Source organism: Hippocampus zosterae, chromosome 10 (assembly GCF_025434085.1).
Source record: "Hippocampus zosterae strain Florida chromosome 10, ASM2543408v3, whole genome shotgun sequence".
Classification (NCBI taxonomy): Eukaryota; Metazoa; Chordata; class Actinopteri; order Syngnathiformes; family Syngnathidae; genus Hippocampus; species Hippocampus zosterae.
The window spans coordinates 13,784,227-13,796,133 of record NC_067460.1 but is presented as its reverse complement, the minus strand read 5'-3'; the positions used below and the strand labels follow the sequence as shown (position 1 = coordinate 13,796,133).

At 42.4% G+C, this 11,907-nt stretch overlaps 1 protein-coding gene across 1 annotated transcript in view; it reads left to right on the top strand.

The window, feature by feature from the left end:
• Positions 1-3,244, top strand: part of cux1b (cut-like homeobox 1b) — an 85,346-nt gene extending 82,102 nt beyond the window's left edge. Inside the window, exons 15-22 of the mRNA XM_052079172.1 lie at positions 102-296; positions 776-888; positions 964-1,080; positions 1,166-1,249; positions 1,892-1,948; positions 2,025-2,105; positions 2,198-2,262; positions 2,529-3,244. Coding sequence (XP_051935132.1) covers positions 102-296; positions 776-888; positions 964-1,080; positions 1,166-1,249; positions 1,892-1,948; positions 2,025-2,105; positions 2,198-2,262; positions 2,529-2,577 — 761 coding nt within the window. The 3' untranslated portion in view covers positions 2,578-3,244. The remainder of the gene's footprint in view (positions 1-101; positions 297-775; positions 889-963; positions 1,081-1,165; positions 1,250-1,891; positions 1,949-2,024; positions 2,106-2,197; positions 2,263-2,528) is intronic.
• Positions 3,245-11,907: the final 8,663 nt, after the last annotated feature.

Genomic DNA, 11,907 nt, shown 5'->3' with positions numbered 1-11,907 from the left:
GTCAATGACAGCCCTCCCACAGGTGAGTGCCTTCCGAATAAGACAAGTTACAAATCCAGATGGTTGATGTGGAAAAAATGACCTTTTCTAATCCTCCCCAGGTCGCTATGCAGAGCTCCAGGGGGAGTTTTCTGCAGCAGTGCGGATCAGCGCCGAGCAGAAGGAGCTCATCCTGAGGCTGGAGCATGACCTGAGTACCATCCAGGCCATGTCCTCGCTTCCCCGACCCGGTGCAGAGGGCGCCGAAGTCATCAACATCCCCGAGCCTATCAAAGAGGCCACCGCTATGTTTGCCGGTACGTTTGTATGCGCGATTTCTCCTAACTCACAATCCTCATGATCTGTTGAGCAGTGACACCCCAACCATTTGAGCCGGTTTGCATCTTCTAAATGACAATGAGGGCCAGTTAACGTTCTGCTACAGTTGTCAGTGATGAGTCATCAACCATTAGCAGCGACACATTTAACTCATTCACTCCCAAAGACGTTTTTAAACGTCTTTTCAGGCTAGGTCCAGAATTGGCTGGTCCTGAATGAGTTAAATGCTGCGTGATAAACCTTAAAGTGGTTTCATTTTGAAGCAGCAGCATCGTCCAGGCTGTATATTTGAAATCTCCATCGTCCAAAAATCAGAAAAATGAAGCTTGTACTGCCTGCTTTCTCCAGTTCCGAGGGAGGCAATGTTTAATTCTGGGAAAGATTCCTCAAAAAAGGCTTCACTTTGTTTAAAGGTTCCACTACATCTGTTTTTAAAGACTAACCTTGTTTTTGTTAGATTCTGGAATGAGCGTCCATGCCGAGCTGCCTCAAGGTCAGATGGACTCTCTGCTCTCCATCATCTCCAGCCAAAGGGAGAGGTTCCGCTCTCGCAACCAGGAACTGGAAGCCGTGAGTCCCCGTCTCACACGCACACCCTCACACATGCCTCACACACTACCTGTGACCTTTTACCACTCGTTCCAGGAGAGCCGCTCCATGCAGCAGACCATGCAGGCCCTGCAGAACGAGCTGGACAGCCTGCGCGCAGACAACATTAAACTCTATGAGAAGATCAAGTTCCTACAGAGCTACGCTGGCAGAGTATGGCTCTCTTTGTTTATGTGCGATAATGTGTGGTGGCGAGTCATGACCTGATGTCACACGATTCCTTATGCGTGTGCTGCAGGCGGGAGGCAGTGATGACACAGTCATGCGTTACTCTTCCCAATACGAAGAGAGACTGGACCCGTTTGCTTCCTTCAGTAAGAAGGTACAAAACGGACAACACGTGACAGCATCCCACAATAGGGCCTGGCAGTTGCAGTTTTTCTCTCTCTCTCTCTCTCTGAAAATTGAACTCAATCAAATTGATCCGCTATAAAATAGATTATATTTCTGTGTATTGAAACTTCTTTATTGGAGAGTTATATTTATCGTTCAACATTTACAGAAACCTACTGACGCTTTCATTCATATTGTTAGATGACGACAAGAAACTGATTCCATCATACCCTCTCAAACTCAGTCGTCTTATATCGAATTGTAATCCCACTGAATTGAATCACTCTCTGGGAATATGAATTGCGACGCATGCATCTGATCAGATGAGTCTCCAAGCGTCTTCTGTTGGACAGATGCTCACCACAAAACTGGCATTTGAACAGGAGGAATGACAGTAGATGACTATTTAGTGAATTCTCAGGAACCGCATTTTTCATCCACAAAACATGCTCAAATATAGAATTGGAATTGGTATTGTCAGTATGAAATCAATCTACAACAATGTAGAAAAGCTTCAAATAACCTTTGAAGAGCTTGAAAAAGTGTATGAAGTCCCATAACTCCCATTTCGTTTTGTATTGTTCATTTTCAAACGATGCGCTGATGTGTCTGCTGTGATTTCTGTCAACAGGAGCGTCAGCGTCGCTACTTGAGCCTCAGCCCCTGGGATAAAGCAACTCTGAGCCTGGTACAATCTCTCTCTCTCTCTCACTCTCTACTCTCAAGCAGCCACAATGCCAACTTGGTTTTCTCATGTCACTCAGGGTCGTGTGATCCTCTCCAATAAGATGGCACGCACTGTGGCCTTCTTCTACACCCTTTTCCTGCATTGTCTGGTCTTCTTGGTGCGTCAGACGAGTTCAACTTTCTCCACTCTGTTTCAAAAATAATAATTTATACAATGAGAACATCTTGCCTGCGATTAACTTTGTTCCAGGTGCTGTACAAGACGGCTTGGAGCGAGAGTATTGGCAGAGATTGCTCCGCTTACTGTGCTAAAAAGTGAGATGGAACGCTAAGACATAGACACACTTTTTAATAGAAATCCACCATTAATGTTTTAACTGATTTGGATTTGTAGGTTTATATGTGTGTGTAGTTTTTTTTTAGCTTGGATATACTATTTAAATTTGTCCAGAAACTTTTTAAGACACTTACTATCTTACATTTTTGTTTTGTTTTTACAATCGACTAATTTTTGCGAGTATTTTTTAACTAATCATGGTGTACAATAATTAATCCTCAATTTATTGGTCTCTATCTCACAGGTACTCTGACCACTTGCATCGTTTCCATGAGAACGACCAAAATCTCTAAGGTGGCGATGTCATTGCTCCACTTATCCTTGGGATGAATTTGCTTCATTTCAGGCTCCCGGTGAAGGAGATGTGCTTAATGTTGTTGCAGTTCGCTGATGCGTCCACTAGGGGGCAGTGTAGCTTTGCATTTTCCTCTTTCCTTTTTTTTTTATAGTTTAAGTTGCAGTCAATAGACGGGGATCAAAGAGATAATGATGGATGAGCATAGTTATCATAGTTTATTTCATTTGTGGGTTTTGGGGAGTCATTTATGGCGCTTTAATCCACCAAAGTGACACAAATCTTGAGTGCTTGTCGGCTTGCACACAGAACACACACGCGCCTGCACACACACATATCTATCTATATATAATGTGTGTGTATATATGTATGGTGGTGTTGTATCAGGACAAAATTGGCTTATAGTAGTCCCCTAATTGGATTGGAATACAGGTGGAGCACTTCATCTCCTCCGTGTCATGAAATGCTTTATGGATTTTAGTGCACAAATCACCTCGGTACTGTTGATTGCTGGTAGAATTTAAAAATCAATGATAAGCTCCCTCAAGATTGAAGAAACTGGTATGACGGTTGAATTTAATCATCTTTTGATGGATAGTAAATGCATGATAGTTACTGAAGCTTCTCTGTATTGCACCTTACTCTAATAAAGGCTATGCAAGCAAGTTTTGGTATGAAGATGAATGTTTTTAATGGTGTTAATATTATATTAGTGATACAGATGCGTTGACAAATGTAGTAGAACACCTCCATTCATAACAATTGTTTCCATCGGAGGTAATGGAAATGTAATAATCGTCCATTTTGCTGAATGTACAAGCTGTTAAGGTAATGATGAAAGTGTAAAAATTCGCACCAGCCAGGATGACCAATACAAATACATGGATAAAGAGAAAATACATTTAAAATAAAAAATAATCAGACTTGGAAGGGACGGCTGACAGTTTTTGTCGAAAACACTCTTCAGTTCGTATAGCATTTTCCAATATGAATGATAGTATTTTCACTGAAGGATGCAGCGGTACGTATACAACAGTGTGGGTGTGGAAGCCTTTTCGCTCATGGTATAGCACGATGCACAACTACACTGAACGCAGAAGCATTCTCAGTCATGGATGCAGTGCTTCAGACATTGCACTGCATGTAGCACCATAGCACTCCCACCCTCTTGCATCCTTTCACAAGCCCCTCTCTAAAATATTTACGGCCTAATGGCTTTATGATATTTTGTAGGGCAGTGGAGGGGTCACCACTTCTTCACGCCAAAGAGTTGACCACTCGGTTGCCGTGTCGTGTTTAGTTCCAAATGCTACATGGGAGTGCTTAAGTCATCACTGCACTGAGGAAGAATAGAGTCTTTTACTCTTTGTCTCCCGGTCTGAAGTTTCATTTGTCATGCAGAATGCAGTAAAGTCCTGTTTTTATTATGAATATGAATTATTTAGTAGATTTGACGCGCACGCTTCTCTGTTCGCTCACAGCTTCTCTCCTCCTCTGGTTTGCATTATACAATACATGTGTGGATTTGTCATTGCTGTCCAATGAAAAGTTTTGGTTTTCTATACATCCAAAACACGGGAAATTTGGATTTTGATATGAGATGTTTTGTTATTGCGCTTTGAGCTCATGTGTTGTTTTTTTGTGGTCTTGTTTCATTACATATTGTTCAATTGTTTTTTGTTTGTTTGTTTTTGTTTTTCTTTGTGTTTATTTTTAACTTTGTGTTGTTGTTGTTTTTTTAGCTTTTTGCTTGTTTTTTTCTTTATTTTAAGTGAGGGTTTTTTTTTAGCTTTTTGCCTTTTTATTTTGGCGTGTTTCATTTTGGTTTTATATTTTATTTGTTCATTGTAATGTTTATTGTTTTCATTAGATTGTTATTGTTTTTTCCATGTCTTCCTATGTTGTTTTTTGATGTATTTTCTTTCTCTTTGTGTCTTAGATTTTCAGTTTACTTGTCTTTATTTCTGTAGTCTTCTGTGACATCTTATTTTCAATGGCGGACGCAGCGCTTTGGACAAATGATTTTCTGCTTGCGATTTGTGCTTTCCTTTGGCAGGCAACCCCCTATTCCATCCAATGGCTCCATTGTACTAAGTTGCCAGAAAATCTCCATTCATTTATTCATTCATTCATGTTTTTTTTCTTCTTTCAGTGGCTGGAAAGCTCAGCCCAGTACGAGCTGAGGACTGTTGCATGGATACGATTGTGCATGTGTGTGTATTCATTCATTTGATTCTGCGCTCAGTTCTCTCAATAGCATTTCATCCTCCAAACTATTCCTCCTCTTCTTCCATCTTTCTCTTTCTTTCCTCCCACAGCAAACACCCCCTCCTACTCCCCCCCCCCCCCTCCCACATGGCTGTTGCCATGGAAACAGAGCTCCTCTGTCAGGTGGCTCCTTGTTGTTGCTCTGTGATTTGCTCTGACATGGCGTCTCGCTGAATCACTCAAGTCACGTGCTTCGGAGATCAGCCGCCGCCCCCAGCCCCCACCCCAACCCGAATTGGGAAGACAGAGCGGGTTATGCCGCCCTAGACTCCTCACCCTTAAAAACAATTGTCTTTTTATTACCAAGTCCATACATATTCTCAACATTCGGCCCAGGTGGGGATTAATGACCAGACAATCATATTAGTGCAATAACGATGCTCCATCGTTATCAAGTTGCAGTTTGAAATATTATTAGATTGCAATTCACTGCACGCTCCTCACGTGTAAGATTTGCCTTGCGAGGTGCTCTCCCTCCTTTCACTGTTCCTGATGTTGATGTGCTGTTTTGGGCAGAGCTCAGTGAAGTTCATGTGACCTCACTGCAGGCATTGGGCATCATCATAGAGCAAGGGAGTGGGAGGGTGCAATATATACTGTAATGTATGAGTACACATGGGTGTTAGCAGCAACTCCTAACAACAATAAGGCACCCAAAGATCAATGGGGGCGAGTAACAACAATAAGGTACTTGAGGATCAATGTAGAACGGAGAGAGAGAGAGTGAGCCAGACAGACCGAAGGGTTTATTACTGTACAGTATGTACATGCAGTCTGACCGCACAAGGGTGTCGGCAACAACATAACGACTCAACATAATACGGCACCAGAGAATCAATGAAAGACGTTTGGATGCAAATTTCCCCCCTTGTAGGACTTACTATTCATGTACTATATGAATCCACATGTCAGCAACCACATAACGTGAGTTAGCAATGATTATTGTAACTCCTAACATGAAGATAAGCCACCTGAAAATCAACAGTGCTAACATGAATGTGAAATTTATCATGATACCGATGACACTCTTCATGTGGCCGCGCGGCGATACGTTCATGTTCACTTCAACAAAGATATGGTCGAGTACGTATTTAGACACTTGATTAGGCTGCTTATAAGCAGTTGTGTTGATCTCAAAAGTTAAATAGAACTGAACTGTGCTTGGACAGTGATTCTTTCATGAACCAAAAATACGGTAACATCTGATAGCATTGGTCAACAGCAAATTGTAATCAGAGATGGCTTTATGTATCCCTGAATGCTCTGTCTGTGATTTCAAAAACATCACGTTTTTGAGATGTTTTGACCAATACAATTCATGTGCAAGACAGATTTGACCACATTTCAGAAAAAAATCCACCCGTTGTCGAATCTAACAATTAATTCATAAATAATACGAAATATATTACAGTAATCCCCCGCCGCTTAATGCTCCGCAGAGTTTTCCAAAATGCAGCGGTACCTCTACTTACGAACATCTCTTCATACGAAATTTTCAAGCTACGAAACACCTCAACAGGAAAATATTTCCTCTTGTTACGAAATAAATTTCAAGATGCGAAAGGTGAAATTACAGTATGGGCTGCTACTCGCAGTTCCGTGTTTCCTGAACGCAGCACACTTATAGCTTCTCTGCCTTCTTTAGCTGCTACCGAGCATCATCCTGGCATCTCATTGGCTATGAGGGACCGCTACCGTGTGTTTCTGTGTGTGTAGCTAGATAAATATATAGATATGTGTCAATGCAGTGTCCTCGTCTTTTGCGCCTCGGGCCATGAGGCGTTCCGATAATTTTACGTAAATGTGAATCACCCAGAAGAAGTGTTCACCGGTCGGGCGATCGCTCACTATGCTGATGTTTGCCTTGGACATTTTCGAAGGGAATTAGTTTCCTACGGTTCGTTGTAATGAAGGCCTTTTCACTATCTTGTGAGAAAAATCTATTCATTATCATGAAGTTTACGTTCATAAAGATGTTCGTTGTAAGCAAAATTGGCGAATGGAAAATGAAAATCGGGATTTTGAAATGGGAACGTTATGGGGTGAAAATGTAAATGGTGTACATTGAAAAGAGGTTCGACAGTAGCTGGAAAAATGGGTGCGACTTGGGCCACCATCTTTCTTTTGCCGACACGTTTGAGCCGTGAAGGCATATCGAATTAAAGCCTCCGGTGGCGAGATTATATCCCACCGGGTCACTGTGGGGGCTTTTCCATGTAATACAATAGGGCACTCTAAAATGGCCATGTCAGCTCGTAGCCCATGCCCACAACTGACTTTCAAGTCAGACTTAGCACAAAAAAAAAAAAACCTGAAGAAAATCCCCCTCTCCTTGCCATACCATCTCTATCTGCATGGACTCACGGCCAATAACGAGGCACTCTAAAGCAGCCACTTCAGTGAAGAAAAGTTGCTTTTTCAGAGTGGACAGTCTTTCACGCTGCACTTAAATATAGGGGACAAAAAAGTCACTGAAATAATAATACAGTAAAAAAAGAGAGTGCACCGAGGTTGTCTAAAAATTGAACCATCAATGTTTAAAAACAATTCTTAAATATGAAATGGTAATATTGAACTTACAAGTTAGATACAACGTAACTAGACGTAGCCCATGATTCTTACCTCTTGACTTACCTTGTGATTTCGCACCTCGAATAGTACGCGCACCTCACTTGGAGAATCTCCAAGCTAGAATTTGACTCGTGTCGATGTCTCCTCTCCGGCAGGAAGTACGCAAGGATCAATAGGAGGCGAGCGTCTCGAGAGAGAGGCACGTTGCAATTACCCTCTGCCCTGCCCACTTATCGCTTTGTGATTTTCATTAAGCAGTGTTTTCCACCTCACAATTATCATATCTGGTTCACGGTCAGACTGTATGCTTTTTATGTATTTGCAATATTTGGATGCTGATTGACTGGTAATGATTATAATCATGAGGCAGCCACAGCTCAGTTTCAACCCCGCTCCATTCCCCGGGGCCCTCTTCAGATTCTCTTTTGCTACGGAATTTTCCTTTTCAAGCAAGATGGCCCGGAAGTACTTGTAGGATAGGTTGTTCAAATTCTTAAAATGTTTTGGAAAGTTGCCTACAATCCTTTATGGCAGCAGTGTTTACAGCAACAGACCACCGACGACATTTACAGACCGTGTCGAGTCGCTGGAGAGTTAAAGACACTATGAACATATATATTTAGATTTTAAAAGTTTCTATTTTAATTAAAAAATAGTACAGAACATGTGAGCAAGACGTGACATGCAATCAGTGTCAAAAAGAGAATATTGTCCCTCACAACTCACACACTGAAGGTCATGTTCTTGACCTCATCATGTCTAAAGTGTGTTCTATGAAATCCAAATAATTGCAGAGGTTCTGGCATTATTTATGTATCATTTATGTATTTAAAATGAGAACACAAGCTCTAAATTCTGTATTTTCACGAGCAAAAGGCGCACTTGAAAGTCTTAGATTTTTTCCAAAATGGAGCGTCAGGGGTATTTTAACAATATATTAAATAGGATAATAATGCATTCAATAAATCGATCAATGTTTCAGTGGGTCCGATGCACGCTGTTGACATACTGTAGTTATGAATGAAATGCACCCTATATATCAATGGAGCGCAGAATGTTTGCCTGCGCCTTGCTCAAATCCACTAAAATGGCGTTACACTATCTACGCCACAAGACTTGGTTTTAAGTGGTCTAAAGTCTAGTCTACATTCTGTCACCAAATTGTCGTTTATGCCGAACGCCCTGCGGTCTGTCAAATTCCCAACCACGGAATACTAGACTTTGCCTAACATGAAAATGAAGATACGCCAATCTATGAAAATAGGGCCATGGTATTAGTCAATAGTTAGCTCACCAGCAGCACGACCCGTTTTCTGCTTGACCAGGTCATTGTGACGTGGCCCTGGGTTCCCCGTTGTGAAATGCCCACAGTCAATCCTCTCAGAGGGGATTAGCGATAAAGACACGCCTATGCTGGAAGCACTGGGCCAAGTACTCAGAAGTAAACATCAACACGCCATTTTATGCACTTTTCTGTGAAGATGCTGGATTGTAAATTCTGAGATTTATTTCTAAATACTTAAATACATTACAGTGCTGAGAATGTGCAAACACCGAGAAATAAATAGTACTGAGCTGTGAGGGCGCGGAAAAAATGTACAGTCGTTAAAAGCAAATTTAATGGGCAAAGGAATAGTTTAATATAGTATAATGCATTCATGCATGCGATTCCATTTGTGTGACTGTATAAAAAAGTATTAGAAGGATTTGCATTTGTTAATATCAAGAATTAGGACTTAATTTACACTCGGACACACACAAAAGGGCGCGGCTCCACTTTTCGGGCACTGATTGGTTGTTTAAAAAAATGTGTGACATGCGCGCACACACACACCCATCCACACACAAACAAACACGCATACACTTGCTCGTGGATTAACATTTTGAATAAGTTAGCTAAAACATTGAAAATGCTTATACTTTCAAAATAAAACGATATCCAAATACAGAACCCGGACGTTCATAACGCATCATAACAGATCAGTCTAACTCAATCAAACTTAATAAACGTCATTAAAATAATATTTTTAATGACATAAAATCATTTGAGGTAAGTAAAGTGTACGTGAATGACAGTTTTACTCTGGAAGCGCCAAACCGGAAGTGTTTTGACATCCTCCAGCTACCTTGTCGGGCAGACACTGACATTCAGTATCAGCCACTCACAGCCAAGCTGCCTCACAGTGCGACACACGCAAGGATGGAGGACGAGCTCGTCGGGCCGTGAAGAAAGCGTCACCGGGCGGAGTGGAAAGACGTCGGGTAACCAATGGGCACGTTCGAGCCCGAATAAGAGGACGTCTCGAAGCCGCATTGTGTCCGCCAGCCGTCGTCGTCATGACACCCGTCCCGCACTGAGGTGAGCGCCGCTAAAATGTGTCAGCATCCTTCTTTCATGGTGCCATGTGTGATGTGGGACAAAAAAAAGGCTTCCATGTTGAGGAGGAGGAGAGTGGTTTGTTTGAACCACGTCTTGGACATGTTGGAGAGGCGACTCTGTCACTTTTAGGAAGATGAACCAAAAGGGGAGCAGTTGGGATAAAAAGAGACACCGGGGGGGAGTGAGTGGGTGTGTGGATCTTGCAAGAGTCAGGATATTAGCGTTTGATTGGGGCTCAAATTCAGCTCCCTGACCAGTGGTGGTGTCCGGTGGGCGTCTAGCTGCATGTTGTTTTCTCCTAGAACTGCCATTCATCCGCTGCCTGCAAGTGAGAGCCATTCAAGCAGCCCCAGCAGCCTCCATTCATGAAGTCCACTGTTGGCACCAGAGCAGGTCTGCACCAGCCAGGCCTCTGTTGCGGCTGCTGGGCTTGCTATTGACTTCCTATTGGGTGTCTTTTAATAGGCCAATCCGCTGTGTGTTTAGATCAAACCCAACAGCAATCAATGAGGGGGGGGGACCCCCCAACATTGAGATGGGTCATTGCATTTATGCTGATTTTTATTCAAGTGACACAAAGAAACAGCGAGAATCATTGTTATTAATGGTAAAACAGAAATAAAATTTTATCTGTCAAGGTAATTCTTGTCCTGGTCACTTATTGCAGGGCTCAAACAGAACTGCTCAAGCATAACTGCCCCCAGCCCCCACACCCACCCATGCCAGCCCAAACTTCTGCTGTACCAAGCTCCTGTTTTCTCTTTTTTCATTCAAAACCACAAACGTTTCGATTTCATCTGTCAAGCTCAATAGCGCTGATTCTTGTTCTACCCACCTGTTGCTAGGTAGAGTTCACAGGGCTCAAGCAGAACGTCCATATAGGTCAACTAAACCAGCAATGATTTTCAAATGAGTCAACCAGTTTGACGTAGTGCCAAAAGCACATCACGAGCCACGATATCCACAAGTCAGCTGAACTGCAATGTATTTGTGGACAGAGGGAACATTTGGCTGATGCACAAGGCAGTTTCACTTCCTGTCCCTTATGTTATCCATGTTGGAACTCTGAAAAAATCAAAATAAGATTGAATTTACCGTAACACCCCCTAGTAATGATGTACTCCTCAAAAAATAGTGAAAAGGTCTTGACTGGGCATTATTTTCACAACATACATGTCATTTGCCATCAAGTGCAGTTACGGATTCCCCTGACTTGCTCCATTCAACTGAACACTGTTAAAAGAAGACAAAACAGCGCTATTACAGAATCAAGGGGGGGCCTCTGCTGTCTTTTCCTCACATGCAGAGAAATGGTGCGACCCAAGCCTCGATTACCCTGCCTGTAAAAGTTACCATTTTGCACACAAATCCTGAAGTCGACCAGGCAATTTTCATCCACAATAATGACATTTCAGTTCATTTCATTTCAATGCAGTGAATTAATACTTCTGATAAGAAGATACAACCCCCTTTAAAAAAACATGACATTAAATAGATGTCTTTCTGAACGTGGCAATAGAAACTGAATATTTTTTTGATGTATGATTGTGCCGGCGTATCTAATGTCATGTCCGTTGAGTGTATAAGGTTCCGCCTGCGTAACTCTGTTCCATCAAATAACTACTGGAGTGGAGGTGTCACGCTCATAGTGTATTTGGAGGCCTACGCTCATCTGCGAAATTAGTTAGACTGGTGGGTGAGTGACAGGAAATGGAAGTCAGCGATGGAATGTGTGTCTCCTACACATTTTGTTCTCCATCCTTTTATCGCTGGCTGCCATATGGGCGCTTCAGTTTGTTCCCTAGTTGCGTTACGCGACGGCGTCCGCCGGTGGAGGACGGGCTCATTCGGTGCCGTGTGCTCAGATGTCAGCATTGGGGAACCTTTTGTGGCTTGGACATGGTCTGAGCTGGCAGAGATTTGTGTGAGACTTTGTACCAGTCCGTTTCAGTGCCATTTATACAGAAGAGCGACATTGAAAAAAGGCTGATTTATAAATTATTATTATTTATAAAAAAGGCAATTTATATACCAGCAAAGTACAGGGGACTCGGTACTACATCTTGTGGTGTATAATTGCTGTATTGACCCCAACCGGCCCATGTCATG